The 26,146-nt window shown below is 40.5% G+C and overlaps 1 protein-coding gene across 3 annotated transcripts in view; it reads left to right on the top strand.

Moving 5' to 3' along the window:
- The window catches only part of LOC131426155 (plexin-A2), a 90,693-nt gene extending 70,479 nt beyond the window's left edge, over positions 1-20,214 (top strand). For 2 of the 3 annotated variants that reach the window (XM_058588622.1, XM_058588623.1), the window contains 9 exons: positions 3,394-5,068; positions 11,210-11,749; positions 11,809-12,409; positions 12,471-12,652; positions 17,187-19,147; positions 19,217-19,398; positions 19,462-19,592; positions 19,652-19,803; positions 19,887-20,214. In XM_058588622.1, coding sequence (XP_058444605.1) covers positions 3,394-5,068; positions 11,210-11,749; positions 11,809-12,409; positions 12,471-12,652; positions 17,187-19,147; positions 19,217-19,398; positions 19,462-19,592; positions 19,652-19,803; positions 19,887-20,054 — 5,592 coding nt within the window. In that variant the 3' untranslated portion in view covers positions 20,055-20,214. The remainder of the gene's footprint in view (positions 1-3,393; positions 5,069-11,209; positions 11,750-11,808; positions 12,410-12,470; positions 12,653-17,186; positions 19,148-19,216; positions 19,399-19,461; positions 19,593-19,651; positions 19,804-19,886) is intronic. The other variant, XM_058588624.1, reaches the window with a different exon arrangement.
- Positions 20,215-26,146: the final 5,932 nt, after the last annotated feature.

Raw genomic sequence — 26,146 nt, 5'->3', positions numbered from 1 at the left:
TGTGGATTAAGGGGCTGGTGTTCTTGAATTTCATTCGGATCCGACTTCTGGTTTCGGAATTACAGTTCGATTAGTGAAAACTTTCAATTTCAAGAGTATTTTTTCACAAGCAATGACGAAACGAGGTGCACATTTTTATAAAACTTACTGCTAAACTCATCTAGTTAGTAGATCTTGTTAGTTAGTGAATATAGGTATAGAACTACTTTGGGACTACTAGTCCCCGGTTTCCGCTTCCGAAAGCTGTCATTCCAAACGAACAGCTGTCGTCAGTCTGATTATAGGCACTCTAGTCTCATAAAGACTGTCCCAGAAAGTACGCACTTTGATTTCGCTGTAAATAATTCACAAGTGTTATATATTCAAATTTTATTTGATATACTGATAATATTAGACTACAACAACAGAATATCTTTCTCAACATTTGCTACTTAGTCATTGTAGACTAGCTGGCGCACCTTCTTGCGAACGTTCCTCATTAAATTCCGTACAGACTTCTTGGCGACAAGTTTTGACACTTTTTTCCAATCTTTTTCGAACTGTTGAATGGTTTCGGCTGCCGAGACATGTTTCCTAAGATGTGCCTTCGTTAATGCCCAAAATTCCTCAATTGGTCGAAGTTGTGGGCAATTTGATGGATTCATGTCTTTTGGGACGAAAGTGACATTTTTTGTAGTATACCATTCTACCGTTGATTTCGAGTAGTGGCAAGAAGCAAAATCTTTCCAAAAGTCAACAGAATCCTTGTGGCTTCGAATCATGGGTAGAAGTCGTTTTTGTAAACATTCCTTGATGTATATTTCGCTGTTCATTGAAGCAGTGATGATGAAGGGTTTCGAAATCTTACCGCAGCTACAAATTGCTTGCCAGACCATAGCTTTCTTACCAAATTTTACGACTTCGATCGATGTCTCGGACTGGTTTAACACTTGCCCTTCTCGCACCGTATAATATTAGGGTCCCGGCAAGGATTTGTAATCGAGTTTCACGTAGGTTTCGTCGTCCATGATTATGCAGTTCAAATTTCCAGCAAGAATCGTATTGTACAGCTTTCGAACCCTCGGCCTGATCGATGCTTCTTGTTTCGGACTACGTTTTGGCTGTTTCTGCTACTTATAGGTTCGAAGATTCAAACGTTCTTTAGCACGAAGAACATTTGACTTCGAAGTGCCTACTTTTTTGGCCACATCCCGAACTGAAACCTCCTTCTTTTGCTCGAACACCTTCAGTATACGTTTATCCAACTGAGGGTTAGCAGGACCTTTTTTTCGACCCGTTTTTGGTTTATCCTCCTTGCATTTCGCACGGCTTTTTCACTTACTCCTACCATTTTTGCTATCTTTCTCAGTGACAGTCCGCGTTCTGTGCACCATTTATACACAATGTTTCAACGTTGTTCTGCTGAAAGTCCACGCATTTCGAAACAAACTAATGAAAACGAATAAACAACTGCACAAGTGGTTAGAGAAGAGTGTAAACAACAGGATGCAGCCATAAATATTGACAGATTCTGAACCATTGCGAAATGGCAGCGGGTTTTGGTTGCGTCCATACTTTCTGGGACAGTCTTTAGGTTGCTGATTAGTTTCATCCGGGTCCGACTTCCGGTTCCAGATCCATAGGGTAAAGTGTGTTCTCATTAACTTGACATAACTGTTTACAAATTGAAAAGGTTATGATAGTTTATTCCCAAAGTAAGTTTCTCTTTTTATTCAATATTAAAAAAAGAATTCTTCACAGAATCTTCTAGTGACATTTTTGGAAATATAAGTAATATGAGAAACACCACTAGGTGGATTACAACAGGTTTTTAGTATATGTTAGTTTTAATTGATAAAAATAGGAAAACAGGGAACGAATTTGTTTTTAAGCTCACGTTGTTTACAATACCCGCACGCTTGCAAAGTGTTTGTCTTCCTAAACTTTTCGTCCCTTGACGATAAAACTGAAATCATGTATTTCAGTGAATCGATTCAGTGGATAATTCGACGTTGTTTCGACGATTTCGTTGATGTTTTTTTTCTCGTAGCCGGTATGGTGTGATGATTTTTTTTTTTTTTCGTTATGTATATTAATCTCATTTGCTATAAAATGATCCCGTTGAGAATCCCGTACAAACACCGGGATTCGGAAAGGTTTCCCGTCCGGAACCGTACAACTTTTCGCCGCACGTTTTGTTTGTACTCTGTGCCGTGTCAACAACTTCCTAATCTCCTGAATGCGCAAACAAATCGGTTTGCCAGCGAAATGCATCCCTACAATATTCACTCATTCGTGTAACGGTGAGTCTCGGTGGGAATTCCCGAAGGAGGACTCGCCACCTACCCCCCATCCTCTTGAAAAGAGAGAGAGCAAAACCGAAGAAGTACCACAGTTTACTGTCAACCACCCATCAAACGCACTGCTGTTTTCCGTCCGTTTTTCCACCGAATGGAGGAGGGGGAAAATGAATTGGAAAGAGCCCTTTTTCGAGAGATTTATCACGGAACGGAATTACAGACTAAAGTGCAATGTATAGACACACGTACAATGTTGAGGTGTACAACACATTACTGCCGGGAGATACACATCTTCGTTTTCTCCATACTGAGACGAACGGGGAACGGGGGACGACGTTGGTCCCGGTCCAGGAAGATGAAGAGAGAGACTATCGAGAAAGGCGAACTTTATGAGGGAAGTTTTTCGCCTCCTATTCCTCCTCCTCCTTCTCGTCTTGGTTTTCGTCAGCATCGTCATCGCCCTCCTTGTCGGTCGCTATTTGCGAATTCGGTACGACGAACGAGGAAAAAACAGGTGCCACCTCACCCGAGCACTCATAAATTTGCGAAATTTAAGGGTTTACTGCCATCGTCCGTCCTTCGGTGCTTCAGCGCAGCAAACTTTAACAAAGTATCAATCGAAATTAATTTCATGCACACTACTTAACCGGAGGCCACCTACCCCTACAAGGGAAGGGTAAGAGAGAGGAAGGCAATGCAAATTGAGTGGTTGGCTTTTGGTCCTTGAAGACCGGGTCTCCCTTCCGGACCCGGCTGTCGGTGCCGCCGCACCAATCGCTTCGGGCGTTTTTGTATGGATCAAAAACAGACATTTAATATCGTCGCCGTTTGTGGAGAGGAAAAAAATTTTCGGTTGTCGTCCTCCTCCGGGCTATGACACAAAAGGGGTTGCTTTTGGAAATGAAGCACTGATTTGTTGCTGTTGTTGTTGTTGTTATTGTTCAAGATGAAAAGTTACAATAGTTGCAAAAACCGGAGAGGGTCGACCAATGGTGGAATGCAGAATTTACCGGTCTGATTGTGAGGGTGCCTTGAAATTATTTGATGAACTGATTGATTCTTTGGTATTATTCCTAGACTAATCGGGTTCTATTTTTCTTTTCTTCATTTCCAGGTCTATGTCGGTGCCGTCAACAAGTTGTACCAGATTTCCGGCGACCTGAACATCATCGCCGCCGTTACGACCGGTCCGCACAACGACTCGAACGAATGTTCCATCCTGGAGTGTCCGTCGGACATTGTCCGGCGCCCGACCGACAACTGGAACAAAGTGCTGCTGATCGATCATTCGGCGAACAATCTGATCGTGTGTGGATCACTGTTCCAGGGCATCTGCCACATCCGGTCGCTGCATAACGTCAGCATCGTCGAGCACGAGGTACAGGAAGCGGTTGTGGCCAACGTAGCCAATGCCAGTACGGTGGCATTCATTGCTCCGGGGCCACCGGTTCCGTCGGAGAACAACGTCCTGTATGTGGGCGTTACGTTTACGGGAAACTCACCGTACCGGAGCGAAATACCGGCCGTGGCATCGAGGAGTTTGGCACGCGATAAACTCTTCCAGATCGCATCGTCCGCCGTGACGACCGGAACGCGTATCTTTGTCAATTCGTTCGCCCGTGAATCCTTCCTCATCAACTACGTGTATGGGTTCAGTTCCGAGCGGTTCTCGTACTTCCTCACCACCCAGTACAAGAGTAGTGCGCACAACACCCCAAAAGAACTGATCACCAAACTGGTCCGGATCTGCCAGGATGACTCCAACTACTACTCGTACACGGAGATCCCGGTGGACTGTATCAGCGAGAGCACCAAATTCAACATCGCCAATGCCGCTTACGTTGGCAAACCCGGTCCGGATCTGGCGGAAAATCTTGGCATCACCACCGAAGATGACGTTCTGTTTGCGGTATTTTCGGAAAGCAACGACTCGAAAAACGTCAACAAATCCGCCATGTGTGTGTATTCGCTGAAAGCGATCCGCCGGAAGTTTATGCAGAACATCAAATCATGCTTCAACGGACATGGACACCGAGGCCTCGATTACATCTCGGTTAACATGCAGTGTGTGACAACAAAGCTGCAAACGATAAGCGAAGATTTCTGCGGTCTCGATGTGAACTCTCCGCTGGGGGGTGAACAGGCGATCGCCTCCATTCCGGTCCTGTTGTCGGAGCTGAAAATGACTTCGATCGCGGTGACCACAACCTCCAATTTCACCGTCGTCTTCATCGGGACACTGACGGGGCAGCTGAAAAAGGTTGTCATCGAATCGTCCAGCGCGGCCCAACAGTACGCCCTGATGAATGTGGACGTCGGCAACAAAATCCAGCCCGACATGTCGCTGGACAGTGTAAAATACGATCTGTACTTGATGTCAAAGCATAAGCTATTTAAGATTAAGGTCTATGATTGTTCGGTGTATACCACGTGTGTTGCATGTCTATCGGCGAAGGATCCCTTCTGCGGCTGGTGTTCCCTAGAGAATAAGTGTAGTCCGAAAAGTGAGTGTCAAGATAATTTTAAGGATCCCCTGTCCTGGCTCAGTTACAAGTCCGGCAAGTGTACCACCATCACGAGCGTCAGTCCCAGTCAGTTGCAGCGTACGACCGCCCGGACGCTGGAACTGATGATCGAGAATCTACCGAACCTCAAGGAAGCGCTGGTGTGTGCGTTCACCTTTGCCAACATGGAAAAACCCATCATCACCAATGCAACGAAGAAACGGAACGGCGTCAACTGTACGACGCCCCGCACTGACCTACTGCCTCAGATAGGATATGGAAAGAGTAAGTTCTATACTTTTTGTTGTTTCCCTCGTCGAGTGGGATTACTTAATTGTATCCATCCACCGGAACCCGAAACGGACGGGGTATCGAAAATTGCTGTGTTATCTCCGTTGTCCGGTCTCGTTTTTTTTTTGTTGTTGTTGTCCTGCTGTCGCCCTTCCGGCGCTGACAGCAAGGAGTACTCCGGGCGAGGCGAAAATCAATGTCCATTAGTGTTGATTTGCTTTTTTTTTTGGTTAGTACATACGCTCATAGCCCCGACAAAAGGGGTTCGATTAGATTAGTGTCGGTGTGTGTGTGCGTCTAGGGATGGGGAGCAATTATCGGAGATGGCGAGTTAATGTTTTTCGAGCATAAATATTTCTTGGGGCAATGGACTGCAATCAGCGATGATTGGACCGTCATGTTCGAAGGGTTCGAGAGGAGACGTGGGTGTCTATGGATAAAATCCATGGGAACAAAACATTTTGTTGAGCTTGATGGGGAACAACACTCCGGACATGTTTTAGCTCGAATCAATCGATTTGTCAGGGGAGTTAATTTGGGATTATTTTGAAATTTGTAGGGATTGTTAGAATCAAAACTTTAATTGGTCTTAAACTCTAGCTGGGAGATTTCAACGTAGTTTTTAAAAATTGAAGCTTTTTCATACAAGTACAGTTGAAATGCTTGTCAATAACTCGCCAGGTTTTGAAACTGAAATTAAGTTTCCAACCAAACATCATCTGTCATTTATTCCGCAAGGACTTGTCAACCGAACGGCTACCACTGAGTATAAAAAAAAAGGCTGGCAGTGATTCAATTGAGCAGCCTTTAATTGAGTCACCGTTTTGCCCATCGTTTCTGACAGTTGTCCGTTTTTCAATCCCCATAGAAGTAAAATCTACAATTTTGAGATTCGCAGGATTGATGGCGACTGATTCATATGACCAAAATCAATTCAGTCACCGTCCACATTTTAAGACTTTTTTTTTTCGGTAATCATGACTATATTGTAGCACCCGTCGAAGTTTGGTTAACGTTTTCATTCATCATTTTTCATTTTTTTATACTGTGACATACAATTGTTTCTAAGTGCCCAAAAGACTGTGTACAGCATCCTTTTTCATGACAATTTGCCTTGGACCGATTGTAGCACGGTTCGTTTTTGGCCACATAATCGTTCGAATATGGCATTTATAAACCAGATGATATCAGCATTTTCGAGTTGAAAGTAATTCCATAATTATATTGATTTAAACTACTTACAGCAATAAAAGCTCGAAGAACATAACTTCTATATACCATACGACTCAGTTCGTCGAGATCAGCAAATGCGTGTGTCCATTTCACATAAATTAATCAGGTTTATCGGGTTTGCAAATTTGGATAATCGATTACCAAATAAATTTATTTCAGTTTAAACGGTATTCTTTTTTGGATTCGGAATGTACCCCCAAATTTCAATTCGCACTACAATTTCTCAAAGATGTCTACACACTCCTCAGGTGAATTTATCTGATTTCGGCTACACCGATCTTAGAACTCCGGATCCAGTTTCGAATCGTTTCTCAAAGTTTAATCATTTTTTCAAAAAGGCCAAATCGAACTTCAAAAACAAAAATTCAAATTAAAGGACTTAAGGTCCCATACAAAATTGGTGAATTTTATCCGATTCTGGAATTACAGATGATGAATTTTTCAAATTCATACCGATATAGAAGATGTAAATTGTTTGGCGTATTAATTTATGGCCATTCGATTCATTTTGGGTTACGCTAGTTCCTGAATACCAGCTCTGGAAGTACCATAAATAATGACGAAAAACTCTAAAGTGGAACTTACTTCGACATCTCATGGAATGTTCAATCGAATGTCACACGTTAAGATTGAAATTCGATACGATTTGCAGATTCGCAATTACAGGGCAATGAGTGATTAAAATCTTAATTTGCCGTTTGAAACGACGATAATTAAAATAATGTCATGAGAACTAAAACACCTAAGAATATCCATGCAAAAAAAAACACATGCGGATTGATAAAAAACGGTATCATCTCACTGCTAGGTGGATTAATCACGTTTTTATTAAAGAATTAAAATCTACATTCATAAAATGTAAGCAATTTCCCATCAAACGTTGGTGAAAAATTGATCAAAATTTATATTTCATCCAAAAACTACAAACTACAAGTTTTCTGACCAAGTTTTGTAACCGAGTGGGCCTCAGAAATATTCTAACATGTGTTCATATTTCATGTATTTTTGAGTATTTCTCAGTTCTTATTTGTTAAAGCAAACACCATGAAATTTATCATACTTTGAAGTGCGGTAAGCTATTCCATATGATGAATGGAGATAATTGTTAATAAAAATCTTCACCATAAATCAATTTAATTGCAAAGTTATCCAATGTTTGCATTAAAGGATTTGCAAATGAAGTAATTTGCAAATCTAAATTACCGACGGTTTGCTACTACTTTTTCAGATATGCCACAAGAAAATTCACCCAAAGTAGAACTTTTCCCCATTACCCAACGGAGAGACGAAATACAAAAACCGGCGACACAAACCCTCAGATACAGTTATTAATTCTCAATCTACCAACTGAACTACTGCGGATGTGATAAAATACAACTCCGAAGACGGTAGAAAGATCTTGGGAAAAGATCTGACTGCGGTATGGTTCAAAATTTAGTTTCACAATTTAGTAATCTAATACCGCATTTAAATACTTATCAAGCCTTCTATATTTCTTACCCAATGATTCCTGGACAAGATATTGACCGAATAATTTCTTTTGACCTTGAAGAATTAGGAAGAAAACTAGAGTTTTCGCTTTTTCTCTCTATTTTTTAACTCAAGAGAACTGCAAAAATGCTTAATCGATTGATATTTAGGTTTTTTTGATTTTTTTACCTGTGGGCAGAAGAAAAAAAAATATTCCCAAAATGGGTATTCGCCCAAAAAAGTTTGGGATCCACTAACTTATAAGATAGTTTGATTGGTTCAGTGAATCTATGTTTAATTCCGTTTTGAACTATGGATTCCATAGCAGGATCACAAAAATGTGAATATTGTTGTCGACAAAAGAACAGTTGAAGATTGTCGATGATAGGAGAATAGAATTTAGTTTGAGCATTTGGAACTGCTACACTACTAACCTCAATCATGTAAGTATTTAAACTATCTTTTGCTGTATCGACAACAGTCGAAATTCGTAAAACATTTTCATGTATGTATGTATTGAATTATTCATTGCTGTATTTGAAATGTTGAAAGTTCACTAGAAATGTGACTGCTGGAACCAGATCAATTGTACAAGAATTTCTCACAGAAGAAAAACTAGTTGAGCTACTCGGAAATAAAACTGGATAGAAACTAGCGGAGAGTTCACTATGAAGAACTCGTACTTTCTGGTTATTTTTTACTGGTTAATCCACAAGAGATGAATACTATTGAGAAAAAAAAATAGATCGATATCTTGTGCGTTTTTTGCAAGTCTCATTTGATTTGTATATCGACAGAATTAAACTGCTAGATAAACTCCGCCATCCGATGCTACTTTGATACCTATTCAAACGGTGTAAACACGCAAAACGACATCCTGTCAGCAGTGCGGACTTAGTTCTAGGGCACGAAAACCAAAGAACGTGGAAATTCGACACTTTGGATTTTACTTGTTTTTCCGAGATCTCAATAACCGATGGAAACCATTTTCACGAAAAAAATTTGACGGAAGGGTTTTTTTTACGCCTACTGCGATCCTTCTCGAAAAAAATGACCAGTGGATGCGATCCGAATTCAATGAAAAACGCCATTAGACTCGTCAAATTGAACTGCTTAGTGCAAACTTAAACTGTTCAACAATTGGACCGTTGAGCAGACGTAAAGTTGATGCTACGTTCGGCACGTTAGTAAAGACATGGCACTTCGGTGCCAAAGAAAAAGTGCTTTGCAAGTAGCATCAACTTTACGTCTGCATAGTGGTTCAAGTTGAACTGTTCATGTTTAAACTAAGCAGTTTAATTTGAACTGCTCTGCACTGACGCGTTTAGGACGAAACGTAAAGAAAAGTAAAACCGGTTATGTACCCTAAGCACAAACATAGGATAACCCCTAAATGATAATTACAATTAATTATTAAAGGCCTTATTAATTACAGTTACTTTTTAAAGGCTGCATGCATAGGCAGAAACTGCGAACGTTTACGCCAGCCATTAGGATCTGTGCAGACTCCTCTGACACCGAATTAGCTGCTATGTTCTAAGATTGCTAAAGTTTTTGCCTGTTGTTTCTAAAGTTTTAACCTGTTGTTCAGGTTGATATTGAACTCTCTATTCACGAACTCTCCGCTAGAGCCCAATACCGGTCGATAAGTCGCAACTCCGTCATTAGGTGGATTCGTATCATTCGGTACAACATGGACGCCGTTCCAAAATATCTTTGGCGTAGTGACAAGATGCCAAATCAGGCCAGAAGAGCGAGGAAGCGTTATGACTGCCTAGGAATGGCAATAATCGCTGTCGTAGGCATTCTTTACGGTATATTTCCTTGTTTACCGCTCCGGTAGTGATAAAGCTTTGGTTTGCTCGATCACAGCTCCATATTGCCTACCAAACCAGAACCTCGTTTTTTTTTTGGAAACGAGGTCTTTTCTTCGTCTTGAAATTCTCATATACGCCGTTCCGTTGCATGGTAGTATGCAAAGACATTCTCCCGCACATAAGTATCATCGGACCCGGTGAACGACCGCAACTAGGTTAAAGCCGGGTATAAATAAATGATATAAAAAAAGTATCATCGTCCATCATAACGCAGGAAAACTTCATCAAATATTCATATTCATCATTAACGACTTTATACCTTACTGGTGCACGAAAGTTGGAGACATTTTTATTTTTCTAGTCACAGTACTTTGATCGAAAGATCTGGTCTATTCTGCAATATTTGTTTCACCTTCACGTCCTTCTGGAAGTTCCTGAGATCCCTTTTTGTTCTGTTCCCAGCCTTCCTGGCTGTGATCAAACGCGTATCGAAAGATGCCAAGCTTTTTTGCAAGTTTTTTTACTGACGGATACGGATTTTCAATTGCTTTTTGCATTCGCTCTTCTTTCCACGCCATCTTTGATCTAGAAGCTTGTAATATCACCAGCGCTGACAACTGTTTTTTTTTCTTCGAAAATCTGTATTTGGCGAAAAAATCTATCTATACAATATCTTTCTCCAAAAATCAAACATCGATTTAGTGCGAAAACTGATTTTGCGAGCATAAAAAAAATGTCGCTCAACTTGTTTACCCCTATGGAATCCAACACAAAAACCGAAAATCGGTATTTATCTGTATGAAAACTGAAATATCGGTATTTTGAGAGAGCATATCTGTATTCCTAGAGTGCCTATAACCAGAGTGACGACATCTCATCCGTAATTTTGGCAACAATTCAAAACATTCCATTAGCTTTACATTGAATTGACAGGTCGTTTGCTCGTTTGGAACTGAGAGCTGTCATTCCAAACGAACAGCTGTCGCCACTCTGATTATAGTCACTCTATGTATTCCTGTATCGAGTCCAAAACCGGTGTAAATGCCAATAAATCAGTATAGTTGGCAGCGCTGAATATCACCATAAATAGATTGTACACAATGAACAGACATACGTTCATCAGTCTGCGAAATATTCCTAGCGTTGTTGAAGTATTACCATGGATATACATAGTTTGGGTTGTCCAGTTTTTATCGCGAACAAGCCTCACTTTTTTCAGATTCAACTATTCTTAAAGACTCGATGGAATAGAAATATGGAAGAAACAAAAACACTTGGTTGAACGAGTGGTGTGTTAACCAAAAATTGGAAAAGATAAGTTCCGGCAATTGTGGCCTTTTACGGTATGGAAGCAGGAACCCATTTACTTTTGTCGATTTTTTTTTTGCTTTGGATTTCACACGTCCTTTAGGCTTATCCTGTCCGGAAAAAGATAATAGGTGCTATTATTTCCCGAGGAAACAAGAATAAAAGGCAAAAAGTAACAATAAAAGGGAAGATTTTCGTCAGATTTTTACTTACTTGCGTTCTCACTTGTATAATACTAAATCTTGCATAGAAATTGTATGAAAAAAAGATCTTTAAACCAAGTTTTCCCATCTATGTCCCGTTTCAGATCATTTCAACGCGCAACTTTCGATCAAAACCTCCCAGGGACCGGACATCGTGTCGACCAAGTTCACCTTCTTCGACTGCAGCACCCACCTGTCCTGTACGCAGTGCGTCTCGTCGCAGTTTCCCTGTGATTGGTGCGTCGAGGCCCACCGTTGTACGCACGATACGGCGGAAAACTGTCGCAACGATATCCTGGTGACCGGGATAAGCCGGATCGGGCCGAGTTACCGTTCGGGACCGGGTTTCTGTCCGACCATCAACGTCACCGGTGACGGGCCGGAGATACTGGTTCCGGCCGGGTCGAAGAAATCCGTTAAAGTTAAGGTGCATATCATCGGTCAATTCATCGTCCAGACGCGGTTCGTGTGTCAATTCAACGTAGAGGGCCGGGTGACGAGCGTCAACGCACAGCTGCTGGGTGACACCATCTACTGTGACGCGATGGAATTTTCCTATACGGCCAAAACGCCGAAGCTGACGGCGACGTTCGCCGTTATTTGGGGCGGTTCGAAGCCGCTAGACAATCCTAATAATATTCATGGTAAGTTAGGTAGAAATTATTCCGATGGTTTATTAACGTTTTTTACTTTTGAATTTCAGTCGTAATTTATCGCTGTAGAGACATGTCCGATAGTTGTGGTGTTTGCTTGGCGTTAGATGAAAAGTATAAATGTGGTTGGTGTTCGTCGTCTAATACGTGTGAAGTGGAAGACCAGTGCGGCATTTCCGGAAAGGTCGAAGGCCAGGAGAAGAAGGACTGGTTGAACAATCAGCAAACCTGTCCGAACCCGGAAATTCATTCGTTCGACCCGAAAACGGGCCCGTGGGAGGGCGGAACGAACATCACCATCCGGGGAATCAATTTGGGCAAGAAGTTTGAGGATGTGTACGGTGGAATCAAAATCGCCGGAATCGATTGTATGCCGTTCCGCGAGCTGTACGTCCAGACGAAGGAGATCGTGTGCAAGGTGGATGGACCGGGTGTCAAGAGTCATCGATCGGGACGGGTTGTGGTGCAAATTTCCGACTTCCGTGGTGAATCGACGTATGATTTTGTGTTCGTTGATCCGGAGATTACGGATTTTGGGCCGAAGTTTGGACCAGTGGCGGGCGGTACGATTATAAAGATTGTCGGAAAAGATTTGAACACCGGAAGCCGGGTGAACGCGTTTCTGGATCAACATCCCTGCGAGATTTTGAGGTTAGTTTTTGTGGGGTTGAAAGTAGGCTATTTAGGGGCTAATTGAAATTATTTTAAACAGCACCGACGAAACGGAGGCCACCTGTCGGACTACGTCCGTTCCCGATCAGATGCAGGGTAAACTCCGGATGGAGTTTGACAACGGTGTCCGTGAGTTCAGTGGCGATAACTTTGAGTACGTGGAGAATCCTTCGATTGACTACGTTACTTCCGGGGATCCGGGACAGACGAGAACGGCTAGAGGTAAGCCCATTCAGTTCTTAAGGAGTGTATCGAAAATAGGCTATCCACCAATTTTTCCTTCAAATTATGATATTTTGTTCAAACTGAAAATTGATCCTTTATTGTACAAGGTTAAACTTGAGCCGAATGAAAACCGGATGAAATTTAAGTTATTGCTTCAAGAATTTTCGAACTTTTAATCGAACGCTCTTCATCAAGTTCCGGACAAGCGTTACATCGCATTTTTTGGACGTTTGAGCCCAAATTTTTGTCGTGAATACGACTTACTTTACTATGAGGCGCCTTTTCAAAATTTACCCTCTGAGAGAGTGATAAGTTTTTGATCGTGAATATCTCTTCTTGTATCTAACGAATCAGCATAATTTTTGTTACATGCCATCGGAAATAACACATTGATCAATAAGTCCCGAGACTAACAATGGAAACAACATTTTTTTTGCAAAATTTTTTTTATTCATCAACATAATCACCTTTTAGGGTGATACAATGGTTAAAACGTTTTCTCGATTTTTCAATACCATGTTTATAAAAGGCGGGTGGGTAATGTCAGAGACATAACTGGATGTCGTGAATACGAAAACAACTGACATGTTCCTTAACACTTCCGAATATCAATTGTATGAATTATGCACGCATTCCCTTTTTTCACATTTTTCGCAAAAACAAAGAAAGCTTCACTTGATCTCGATTACTGTGAATTTCACACAGCGAAAAGTGCACAAATCTATGCAAACTGTTCTTGATTTGCCGTAAACTGAGGATATTTCCCTACGATTTGCGAACAAAAAAACCCAATTATTCCTTTAGAAAACTTTTAGAGCCATTAGAACGGCTGATATTGTGCAATGCTCTCCACCGTTGTTTTTTCCCAATGCTAATGACTGGCAGCTGTGACGTAATCGCTCTTGTCGAAAGCGAAACTAGCTGTGCAGACGACACAAAACACATCTGCTCGCAGTGGCGATTGAATATAAACTGATTGAATTTTTGTTAAGAGATTTCCTTTTATGTGATTTCGTTTGTAGCTTTTTCACTAATGGGCGGTCCTAACGGCTATAAAAATAGCCGCATACAGAATTTTATTGTCGATTATTTCATTTCGGATTTGCATAATTTATTGAAAGAAACTATCAATATGCTGTAGGGACTCGTTTCTAGCATTCACAAGGACCAAATTGAGGAACTCACTGCGATATTCAACACTTTTCGGAACATTTTTCCCGGACGATTTGTTGTACAGCAGCAGATATTTTGTTCTCTTCCTGAGAACGCGTTCTGATTGGCTGGTGTTGACATGGAGCAAATGAGACAGGTTTTTCAATAGTGTACTATTGAAATACTTCAATGCTTTTGCTATACACGTTTAAATTGAAAAATTTCGATTCTATTGGTAGTTAGATTATATCAATCCTTTCACAGATCACTGAGCTATGAGCTTTAAAAATACGAGAAAGGCAAACGCGCCTTATGAATTATCCTCTTTGATACTCGTTTATACCAAACATTTCAGAAAAGTTTAATTTTGAATTATTTGAGACAATGTCACAAAACTGAAAATTTTATCATAAAATTGTGATCATATTTCCGATGGCATGTCGCAAGAATTATGTTGATTCATTAGATACAACAATAGATATTCACGATCAAAAACTTATCACTCTCTCAGAGGGTAAATTTTGAAAAGGCACCCCATAGTAAAGTAAGTCGTATTCACGACAAAAAAATTTATCTTTCGCTTCAAAATAAGCTTCAGTTTAAGCGATGACCTCCTCATTTGAGCCAAATCTCTTTCCCTGAAGCATGTTTCTAAGATCAGCAAAGAGCCAGTAGTCACTGGGGGCTAAATCTGGCGAGTATGGGGGGTGGGGAAGCAGATCAAAGCCCAATTCGTTCAATTTCGCCATTGTTTTCATCGACTTGTGGCAGGGTGCATTTTGTTCCATCGAAAGCAATCGCGGCACTCACTTGGAAAAAACCTTTTTCATGCTCAATTTTTCATGAAGGATAGTAAATACACTTCCATATGATATCTGTGTCATCTCAGTAATCTCACGGAGCTTCACTTTACGATCTTTCATTATAATTTTTGTCACTTCACTCACATTTTCCGGTGTAACGGCTTCCACAGGTCTACCCGAGCGTTCCGCGTCATTTGTGTCGGTACGACCACGTTTAAACTCGGCGAACCACCGACAAATCGTTGCTTTTGATGGACAAGAGTCCGGATAACATTTTTCAATCCATTGTTTCGCTTGCACGGTGTTTTTACCCATTTAAAAACAATGTTTTATCTAAACACGAAATTCGTTTTTTTTTTTCATTTTTTAAACAAACTACAAAACGACTTTACTCCAACCTCGATAACTCAGCTGTTTCTGGTCGGATCGACTTAAAATTTTGACCCGTTTCAAGCAAAGGTTAGTACTCTAGAAAAACGTGGTTACTGGTTTACTACGAGCGCCATCTCTGCTTTAGTCTCGGGAATTATTGATCCATGTGTTATGATCACAATTTTATGATAAAATTTTCAGTTGTGTGACATAATCTCAAATAGTTCAAAACTAAACTTTTCCGAAATGTTTGGTATAAACGAGTATCAAAGAGAATAATTCATAAGGCGCGTTTGCCTTTCTCGTATTTTTAAAGCTCATAGCTCAGTGATCCGTGAAAGGATTTATATAATCTAACTACCAATAGAATCGAAATTTTTCAACTTAAACGTGTATAGCAACAGCTATTGAAAAACCTGTCTCATTTGACCCATGTCAACACCAGCCAATCAGAACGCGTTCTGAGGAAGAGAACAAAATATCTGCTGCTGTACAACAAATCGTTCGAGAAAAATGTTTCGAACAGTACTTAATATCGTAGTGAGTTCCACAATCTGGTCCTTCTGAAAGGCAGGAATGAATCCCGTACAGCATCCTGATAATTTCTTTCAATGAAATGCAAATCCGAAATGAAATAATCGACATTAAAATTCTATGCGCTGCTATTTTTATAGCCGTTAGGACCGCCCATTAGTGAATAATCTACACACGAAATCACGTAAAAAGAAATCTCTTAACAAAAATTGGATCAGTTTGGATTCTATCGCCACTGCGAGCAGATGTATTGTGTGTCGTTTGCAAAGCTAGTCTCGCTTCCGACAAGAGCGATTACGTCACAGCTGCCAGTTGTTTGCATTGGTGAAAAAACAACGAAAAGAGGACAACGGTGGGGAGCATCACACAAAATCAGCCGTTCTAATGGCTCTAAAAGTTTTCTAAAGAACTATCAGGATATCTTGCTCGCAAATCGAAGGGAAAAATTCTCAGTTTAGTGCAAATCTAGAGCTGTTTGATTTGATTTTTGCACTTTCCGCTGTGTGAAATTCACAGTAATCTAGATCAAGTGAAGCCTTCTTTATTTTTTGCGAAAAATGTGAAAAAAGGGAATGCTTGCATAATTCATCCAATTGATCTACTAATTGATATTCGGAAGTGTTAAGGAACATGTCAGTTGTTTTCGTATTCACGACATCCAGTTATGTCACTGACATTACCCACCCACCTTTTTTTTTAATGTTCCCAGCTGCCTTACCAGTCTTCTTGAAAACCCTCTACAGGATTGCCCAGTAACGTTCGAATTTGGTGGATTGATATTTTTCTCAACGAAATTTATACTCTTTTCCTCAAACCAATTGAGAGTGGTTTTGGCATAGTGAGCCGACGCTAAATCCAGCCAAAACAGTGGAGGTGCACTATGCTTCTTATATAAAGGAAGCAATCTCTTCTGGAGACACTCAGATCGATAGATTTCTGCATTTATAGTTCCGGTAGTGTGAAAAAATGGTTTGAATTCAAACCACAGGAACATATTGCTTGCCATACCAGTACCTTTCGACCGAATTTCTCCACTTCAATCGACCTGTCCCCAACGACGACAGTAAAGCATTGTGGACCTGGAAGGGTTTTTGAGTCCTCCTTTACATAAGTCCATCAAAACGCATGCATCCGGACGCTACAAAAGACGCAAGTACAATTTCCGGGCCTTTGTTGCTGCTCGCATCTTCCGTTCTACACTTTGTTACGAGATTTTCTGCATCTTGTAGGTCTTCAGGTGATTTCGTCTCTTGATACGTTGGATCATTGCGACACTCGTTTCTGCTTTCTTGTCTTAATCACGTATTGACATTGATTTCTGGTCCAGTTTCGAGTTGGAAGAACTGGGTTTTCTGCTTCTTTCTGGTAGAATTGTGTTCCCCAAACTTATTAATGATGGTTTTAACACTGGTATGATGAATTCCAAACCGCTTCGCCAATTTGCGCACCCTTCTCACTTTGCCATGTGTCCAGAACCTTAATTTTCACTTCCTTTTCAATATGCGACATTTTGAAAACGCAGAATTTCAATCGAACAACCAAGTAAACAAACGAAAGCTGACAGCCAAACGCACAGCATGCTGTGATCCGAGCAAATGTATGTGGATAGCTTATTTTTTGATACACTCCTTAAAAGAATTTCCCATTCTAATTTTCTAAACGTTCAACAGGAATCCCAGCCGGTGGCATCAAGATCTTCGTGTTCGGTCAAAACTTTTTCTCGATTCAAAAACCGAAAATTTACGTCTACTATCGGGATCAGATTTTCCTGAACGAATGTTCGTCGATTTCGAACAAAGAAATGCATTGCAACTCGCCGGAGATTGATCTGCAGGACGAGGATTCGTTCCAGTCGGACGAACCGCTCCAGCTGGAGTACGGTTTCATCATGGATGACGTCCGGTTGGTGAAGAATCTTTCGGCCAAGCTGGGAAGTCGTTTCGAACTGTACCCGAATCCGGTTTACTATCCGTTCGAGGAGAATTTGAAACACTTCAACAGTGAGTATTTGACCATCAACGGTAAGAATCTGGATCGAGCCTGTAAGGAAAGTGATGTGCTAGTACGGATCGGAGAGAACGCCATCTGTAACATAACCTCGTTGTCTCCGAGGCAGTTGACTTGTCGACCACCGACGGATCAGGAGATTAAGAAGGTCAACGTGAAAGTGGTGATCGGAAATTCGCTGACGTACGACATCGGCTACATGAGTTATTCGTCGGCCAGTATTTTGCCGTCGATCAACAACAAAGCGGTAACGCTTATCGTGACGATCGGATCGATCATTTTCTTCGTCATCTTCATCGGATTGGTGATCGCGTATCGGAAGAAAACAAGCGAGAACAATCGGGTGCTGAAGAACATGCAGGAACAGATGGACATCCTGGAGCTGCGGGTGGCAGCCGAATGTAAGGAAGCTTTCGCCGAGTTGCAAACGGAAATGACGGATCTGGGTGGGGACATCACTTCCGGTGGTATTCCCTATCTGGACTACCGGACGTATGCGATGAAAATACTGTTCCCGAACAACGACGATCACGTGGTGCTGCAGTGGGAGAAACCCGAGCTACTGCGGAAAGAGAAGGGGCTTCGGTTGTTCGGTCAGCTGGTGATGAACAAAACGTTCTTGCTGTTGTTTATCCGAACTTTGGAGAGTAATCGATATTTTTCCATGCGAGAACGAGTCAACGTGGCTTCGCTGATCATGGTTACCCTGCAGAGTAAGCTGGAGTACTGCACCGATATTCTGAAGACGTTGTTGGCCGAGCTGATCGAAAAGTGCATCGACGGCAAGAGTCATCCGAAGTTGCTGTTACGACGTACGGAATCCGTAGCGGAAAAGATGCTATCGGCGTGGTTCACCTTCCTGCTGTACAAGTTCTTGAAGGAGTGCGCCGGAGAACCGTTGTACATGTTGTTCCGTGCGGTGAAAGGTCAAATCGATAAGGGTCCGGTAGATGCGATTACCCACGAGGCAAGATATTCCCTTAGTGAGGAAAAGCTGATTCGGCAGATGATCGAATTCAAGGTCCTGACGGTGTACGCGAGCATCACGCAGCCTCCGATTCTGTGCAATAACGTTGAAATGATTCCGACCAATACGGAAAACATTCCGGTGAAGGTGTTGGACTGTGACAGCATCGGTCAGGTGAAGGAGAAATGTTTGGACACCATTTATAAGGCCATCCCGTGCAGCCAGCGGCCCAGAAAGGAAGATCTGGACCTAGAGTGGCGAACCGGAAGCTCCGGCCGTGTGATCCTCTACGATGAGGATTCTACCTCGAAGACTGATGGCGAGTGGAAGAAGCTCAATACGTTGCACCATTATCGCGTGAACGACGGCGCCTGTCTGAGTCTGGTGCCGAAGGAAAGCTCCATCTACAACATTACACTGATAGGGGAAAAATACTCGGAGAAAATCCACAAATATGAAACACTAAACATATCGAAGTACGTTTCACCGTCGCCACCGTTCAGCCGGGCCGGCAGTCCGATGAACGTGGACATGCAGGAGAACAGCATCAAGTACTGGCACCTGGTGAAGCACCACGACAGCGATGGTTCGAAGGAGGGCGAACGGGTCAACAAGATGGTGTCGGAGATCTATCTGACCCGACTGTTGGCCACCAAGGTAAGGCCCATCTTCGCCTATTTTAAAATAGAAACTAATCCAATTTTATGAAAAAAAAAAAATTCACAGGGCACCCTTCAGAAGTTTGTCGACGATCTGTTCGAGACGATCTTCAGCACTGCACATCGAGGTTCCGCACTACCACTAGCAATAAAGTACATGTTCGATTTCCTAGATGATCAGGCTCTCTTGCATGGCATCACCGATCCGGAAGTGGTGCACACCTGGAAGAGCAACAGTTTACCGTTGCGGTAAGTCGATTCATCCAACTATCCATCTATTGGCCTTGACCGCTAACGTATCTTATTCCGTAGCTTCTGGGTGAACCTCATCAAAAATCCTAACTTTGTGTTTGACATACACAAGTCAAACATAGTGGATTCTTGCCTGTCGGTTGTGGCTCAAACCTTTATGGACTCTTGTTCTACATCAGATCATAGGCTAGGTAAGTTCAACGTAGCGACCGGCGACCATATTCTATTTCCATTTGTGGCTCTCTTCCAGGGAAAGACTCACCTAGTTCTAAGCTTTTATACGCTAAGGATATTCCATCGTACCGCGAGTGGGTGGAGCGGTACTACAGTGACATTCGGGAGATGGCTGCCATATCGGATCAGGATATGAACGCGATGCTTGCCGAGGAGTCACGGGTAAGTGTAGGTTCATCGATGCTTTTAGGATGCTGGTAAGCAGTGCTAACTAATTTACTCTTCGTCTCGTTTGTACCTCCTTCCTTCAGCTCCATACGACCGAGTTCAACACGAACTGTGCCCTGCACGAGCTGTACTCGTACGCGGTCAAATACAACGAGCAACTGACGGTCACCCTGGAGGAGGACGAATTCTCGCAGAAGCAACGGCTTGCCTATAAACTGGAGCAGGTGCACGGTATTATGTCGGCGGAGTAGACGTCGGATGGGTGGGACAGGACGGGACGGGGCGCTACTGAATTGTGTAAGCTATTAGTAACAGAAACAGAAAAAAAACAGCAAAACAAAACAAAACATTATTAAGTGGAGAGTGTGAAATTTATTGTCGAAGCAAAACAAAAACAAAAAACAAAAGTAAGCATGTCGTATCTATTTTTAAACAGTCGCTTTAATTGATGATTGATTGAATCCGGAGACTTGAGGCAAAAATTTAAAAACAGAAAACCCAACCGAAAGAAGAAAAAAATAATAAAATGAAACAACAGCAAATTCTACCGAACACAAGAACAACAGCAAAAACAACAACAAAAAAATGAAAGTGGGAAAATTCTTATAATAATTAAAAAAAAATATCTCATATAGCTCAAACAAAAAAGTCTAAATGTAATAAAAATGAAAAATTGTGTAATTGATGTGTTATAAGTTATTACTAAAATATAAGCTGATGATTTTATTAGTAAAACCACAGAACTTGTGTGTATGTGTGTGGTCACTGGTTCTTACTGAAAGAAAAATTATGCAATCCTGACTCATTAAAGGTTGGCCTACGTTTTTACTTCTATGAAAGTGTTTTCCGAATACGTGCTTCGAACGTCGAACGAAAGTGATTTTCTATCCACCAACCGAGACTTATCCAGTGAACTTGCTCCAATCATTTGCAAGCCTCTTTTTTGACAAGGCTCTTGAAATGCTCTGCCATTGAGCTTGCCTGGAGCTACAGGAAAACCACTCGATACGTATAGATTACAGTGCCTATAAAAAGGGTTTCTTTTTGTAAAGGTTGAATGCTTTTTGGTGACTTCAGGATACGAGGTCTGTTCAAAAAGTTTCCGGAATTTTTTAATTGCGCGCGTCTGGAGAGTCCGGTGGTCAAAAAATTTTTTTTATTGTTTTGGTACATATGTCCCTAATGTATGGTGAAATTTTCAGCTGTATTCATTGTTTACATTCTGTCTTGTAGCGGCTGGTGTAGACGTGTTTTTTTGAGCTCGGCGATTTTTGTCTTGGTGACGTTGGGTGCTTCCACGTGGACGATTGTGCTTTTGTTTCGACATCATAACCGTACACCCATGTTTCATCACTAGTTATGACCCTTTCAAGTAAATTTGGATCGTCGTTGACGTCGTTTAACAGCTCCTGAGCGATGGTATTGCGTTTGTTTTTTGATCAAAATTCAGCAGTTTTGGAACGAATTATGCTGCCACTCGTTTCATGCCCAAAACATTTGAAAAAATATGATGGCATGAGCCAACAGATATGCCAACTTCATCAGCAACTTCTCTAATAGTGATTCGGCGATCATCCATAATCATTTTTTCCACTTTTCCCACATTTTCATCGATTATTGACGTGCTGGGTCGACCGGAGCGTTCGTCGTCTTCAACGTCTTCGCGGCCATCTTGGAAACGCTTATACCACTCGTAAACACTTGTTTTTTTTTTCATAGCAGACTCACCGTAGGCTCTCTGTAACATTTCGCACACTTGGTTACACTTTATTTCATTTTTCACGCAAAATTTAATACAAATTCTTTGACTCTTCAATTCTTCCATTGTTTAAACTAACAAAAAACTAACAAGCTCAAAAAACACGTCTACACCAGCCGCTACAAGACAGAATGTAAACAATGAATACAGCTGAAAATTTCACCATACATTAGGGACATATGTACCAACACAATAAAAAAAAATTTTTGACCACCGGACTCTCCAGACGCGCGCAATTAAAAAATTCCGGGAACTTTTTGAACAGACCTCGTATTTCAGATACTATTCATAGCCAAACTCCACAGATTTTGATTATATCGATTACTAGCTGGTCGTCTCGCCAAAAATTATTTGTTCGAATTTATGTTTTCGGGCAGCAGAATTGTCAAACGACTAAGTGGTTAACGTTTCTCTCCAATATTTGTCTGATTACTTAACCTACAATCAACGGAATGTGACACACATTTGCATTGGCTTGAAAAAATTATCATCAAAAATTAATTTGAAAACGCAAAAATGAAGCGTAGATTGTCATCTCATCCTTTGAGTCAATACACTGAAATATTTACAATCTATATTAACCTAAGTAACCAAAAGTTCGGAAAAAAGAAAGATGTTTTGACTTAAGTAGCATACAAAACTAATGAATAGCATTCTAACCCGTTTTAAAGGAAATATTCACACTTGAATGTTCACCCGACGCAACAGAACAAACTTTGAAGCAGTTCCTTGTTCAGTAGCGAGCAAAGTTCACTCAGAACTTTTCTGTACGTTCAAGTTGCCAAAAGTGCCATGAGTACTGTAAAGCAGTAAGAAAATAATATTTTTCAGATACTATGGAATTTTTGGTGGGTTTCAATTTCAATTCGATATTACAGTATTACTGTTCAAGCTTATCGCTGCTACAGTACCATCTTTTCAATTTCGCAAAAATTTCGAAACATCAATCGTAGATCTAGTAAGCATTGGTGACTTTTTCAAAGGAAAATTCCATTGTCCATACAAAATATTTTTTTGGATTTTTTCCACTTTTCCGGCAAATTTTCCACATTTTTTGATGTACGAACCCGGTGGGGGTAGAAACTAATCAAACAAAAAAAGATTCATGTAAATCCGTCCATCCATTCTTAAGTGATGCGATTACAAAGAATAATCTCTGCATTTATATATATATATATATATATATATATATATATATATATATATATATATATATATATATATATATATATATATATATATATATATATATATATATATATATATATATATATATATATATATATATATATATATATATATATATATATATATATAGATAGATAGATATATAAGATAGAATAAGGATCGAAATTCGACTGATTCTCCCTAGAGACGTTATTTTGGTTTTGTTTGTCATAGGGGGACGAGTGACGTTGGCATTGATACTCTCTTTTATTGCAGTGAGAAACGAAAATGGTTCGTTTCTCTTCGTTCGTTTTTTGGATGCGATCATTTACGGATGAGACAGCAGAAATAAACAAAAATGATGCTATTGGATTTGATGCGTGACAATTTTAAGAGAGTGCAAATAAACCGCTGTTTGAATCCGACCACCTAATACCTTTCTGATTATACTCCCAATAGCATAACCTACAAATTGAAACAGTTAATAGAACTTATACCATTTTTATGATAAGACTTTTTGGATAAAATCCAGTAACAGACTGTAAGACCTTTCATTTGAACCTAAGTTTGTGATAATCGGTTGAACAAACTTAATCGGTGCATGCTGATCAATACCGACACCGGCCACGTCCGCAAACAGATCTCCTTAGGAAGAAAGGATTGGTAGTTCAATGCATGTTACTACTAGAAACCGAGGATTCCTCTGCATTTCCACGTACATCACAGAAAAGAGGTTGTTTGTTAGCAAGTTTTCGAATAATATTATTATGTGTATATTGCTCTGGGCAGTCGACAACCGAGAATACGTTGTGCTTCCTATTAAAATAAGAAATTTCTTCCGAAACTCGTGAAACTCCGAACAGTCGGCTATCAATCGGTCGCAAGAAATATCTACATGGTTATATACTTCACACGCGCGTCCTAAACGTAGCGTTTAACCCGATGAAAAAAATAGATCCATTGAACACACTTTCCCTCTATAATCGACTCAGTTTAGTCTAGCCGGATTTTTAGTAGGGAGAAATATAATAAGGCACTGTAAATAAGAAAAATGTGAAATATCTCTATGGAGCTCACCAGTATCCTGTTTCTCCTATTCGCATTGCGGTAAACAACGCGACATGACGCACTACTACTAAGAAAATTAAAATAAACTCGCGGATGGGTTTACTGCAGCCCAATTTTAGATTTTCAGCTTGAATCACACGATTGATTTGTAAATTTTCACACATTCCATATAAATCTGATAACACAAATCTGATAATATAAATCTGATTACATAAATCACCGACAATAATATGCAGATGGCGCTCCGATCGACTAACATCGTTTAATTTTGGGCGGTGAATTCGCGGTTTCCATTCCGCTTGAATATTTTTTAGTTTCACGAATCAACATTATTCAATAAATAACACTTAACACCTATCAGAATTCAACACACAACTGCACTATCGCTCAAAATAACTGTTTCGACCAATTACTTTGCTATAAATTGGACTTTACAGTGGAATAGAACTTTTTGAGAGCAATATTTAAGAACCGCATCATACTCCCAGTTATGCCAACCCATCAATCGGTTCAGCAATATACGAGAAAATAAAGTGCATATCGTTTCACTTACGCACACGGACATTTTACTATCTCGACGAACTGAAGCGAATGGTACAGGTCGGTCGGCTCTCTGGGTTTCGGTGCAAAAGTAAACGTCCACAGCGATTGCATATCATTGCTATATGAGAATGCAAAAGTCGGATAAATCAAAGACATCATATTATCAAGATATCCAGTTCTCACATTTCCCGAACAAATCATTGGCAACATCCTTTTTCGCGATCATGGTGCCCTCAGACGAGTCTGCATCGAATCTCGTACATAGAAGTAGGGGAGAGAAACGTCAAATTCGTGCCCGCCAAAATAGCAGCAGTGCCCACCCGCACAATTGACATATGTTGAATGTGTGGCCGAGCGATGGCGTTGCTGAACTGAAGATTGATTTCGCTCCAAGCTGACAGGGTCTAGATAAATGCAAATTAATTTAAAAAACCTGATTAATTTTTTCTTGGATACGAAATCCGGATAAATGCATTGAGAGTAAAAACCGGACACGGATTTTGCAGTACAACGTCCGTCTAAAAATATCCTTTTGCTAGAACCGGACAAAAATACTTTGAATGCAAAAGCAGGACAAAAACTGAACCGATCCCTTCAGAACAAATATTTTTATCCGGTTTTTGCATTCAAAGATTTTTTGTCCGAACTTAAAAAAATTCAAAATAAATGTTTTTCAAACGGTTCTTGCATTGAAAAGTTCGTGTCCGGTTTTTGTTCTATTTTTTTTACCCGGTTTTTGCATTCAAAAATACTTAAACGGGTTTCCCAAAATACGTTGCACTTGCTTTTAACCATTCAATTGAACAAATGTAGCTAAACAGGTAAATATCAAATGGTGATTTTCTACCAAAATTGATGACCGAAATCCATAATTGTTAAAGGTCAATTTACAATCTTAGGTAAACAGACATTGCTCCAAAAAGCAGTTTCTTCCGCTATTATTGAGCGGAGTTTCAGAAGACAAGAAGACAAAAAGACCAAAAGACAAAGAGATAAGGAAAAGAGAAAACAAGAAGACAAAAAGACCAAAAGACATGAAGATAAGGAGAAGAGAAAACAAGAAGACAAAAAGACAAGAAGAAAACAAAACAAGAAGACAAGAAGACAAGAAGACAAGAAGTGTGTCTTGTCTTCTTGTCTTCTTGTCTTCTTGTCTTCTTGTCTCTTGTCTTCTTGTCTTCTTGTCTTCTTGTCTTCTTGTCTTCTTGTCTTCTTGTCTTCTTGTCTTCTTGTCTTCTTGTCTTCTTGTCTTCTTGTCTTCTTGTCTTCTTGTCTTCTTGTCTTCTTGTCTTCTTGTCTTCTTGTCTTCTTGTCTTCTTGTCTTCTTGTCTTCTTGTCTTCTTGTCTTCTTGTCTTCTTGTCTTCTTGTCTTCTTGTCTCTTGTCTTCTTGTCTTCTTGTCTTCTTGTCTTCTTGTCTTCTTGTCTTCTTGTCTTCTTGTCTTCTTGTCTTCTTGTCTTCTTGTCTTCTTGTCTGATGCCTCCCTAAATCTAGATAAAAATCAATAGAGGTTGGAGGGACCTTTCTAAATTTGAAAAAAAAACCGTCCTGCTATTTTCGGCAATTCAAAGTGATTTCCACTTCGAAGTTTTTGATTATGACTTGTGTACTCTCTGAGTCTGTGTTTTTTTTTCGATTGTGACAAATTTAGGTCATCTATCATCAGAAGATGATAACAGGAAGGATATTAAATTATGTTGGGCTTTTGGTAAAATATTAGTCGTCTTCGTATCGTTACTGCAAAGATGTTCAGACAAAAAGAAATGCCAAATTTGAAAACACTTGTATTTATATTGTTCTCCAGTTT

This window comes from Malaya genurostris, chromosome 1, assembly GCF_030247185.1.
Source record: "Malaya genurostris strain Urasoe2022 chromosome 1, Malgen_1.1, whole genome shotgun sequence".
Taxonomy (NCBI): domain Eukaryota; kingdom Metazoa; phylum Arthropoda; class Insecta; order Diptera; family Culicidae; genus Malaya; species Malaya genurostris.
Note: the sequence above shows the minus strand (reverse complement) of the source record. Positions and strands in the feature narration are given on the sequence as shown.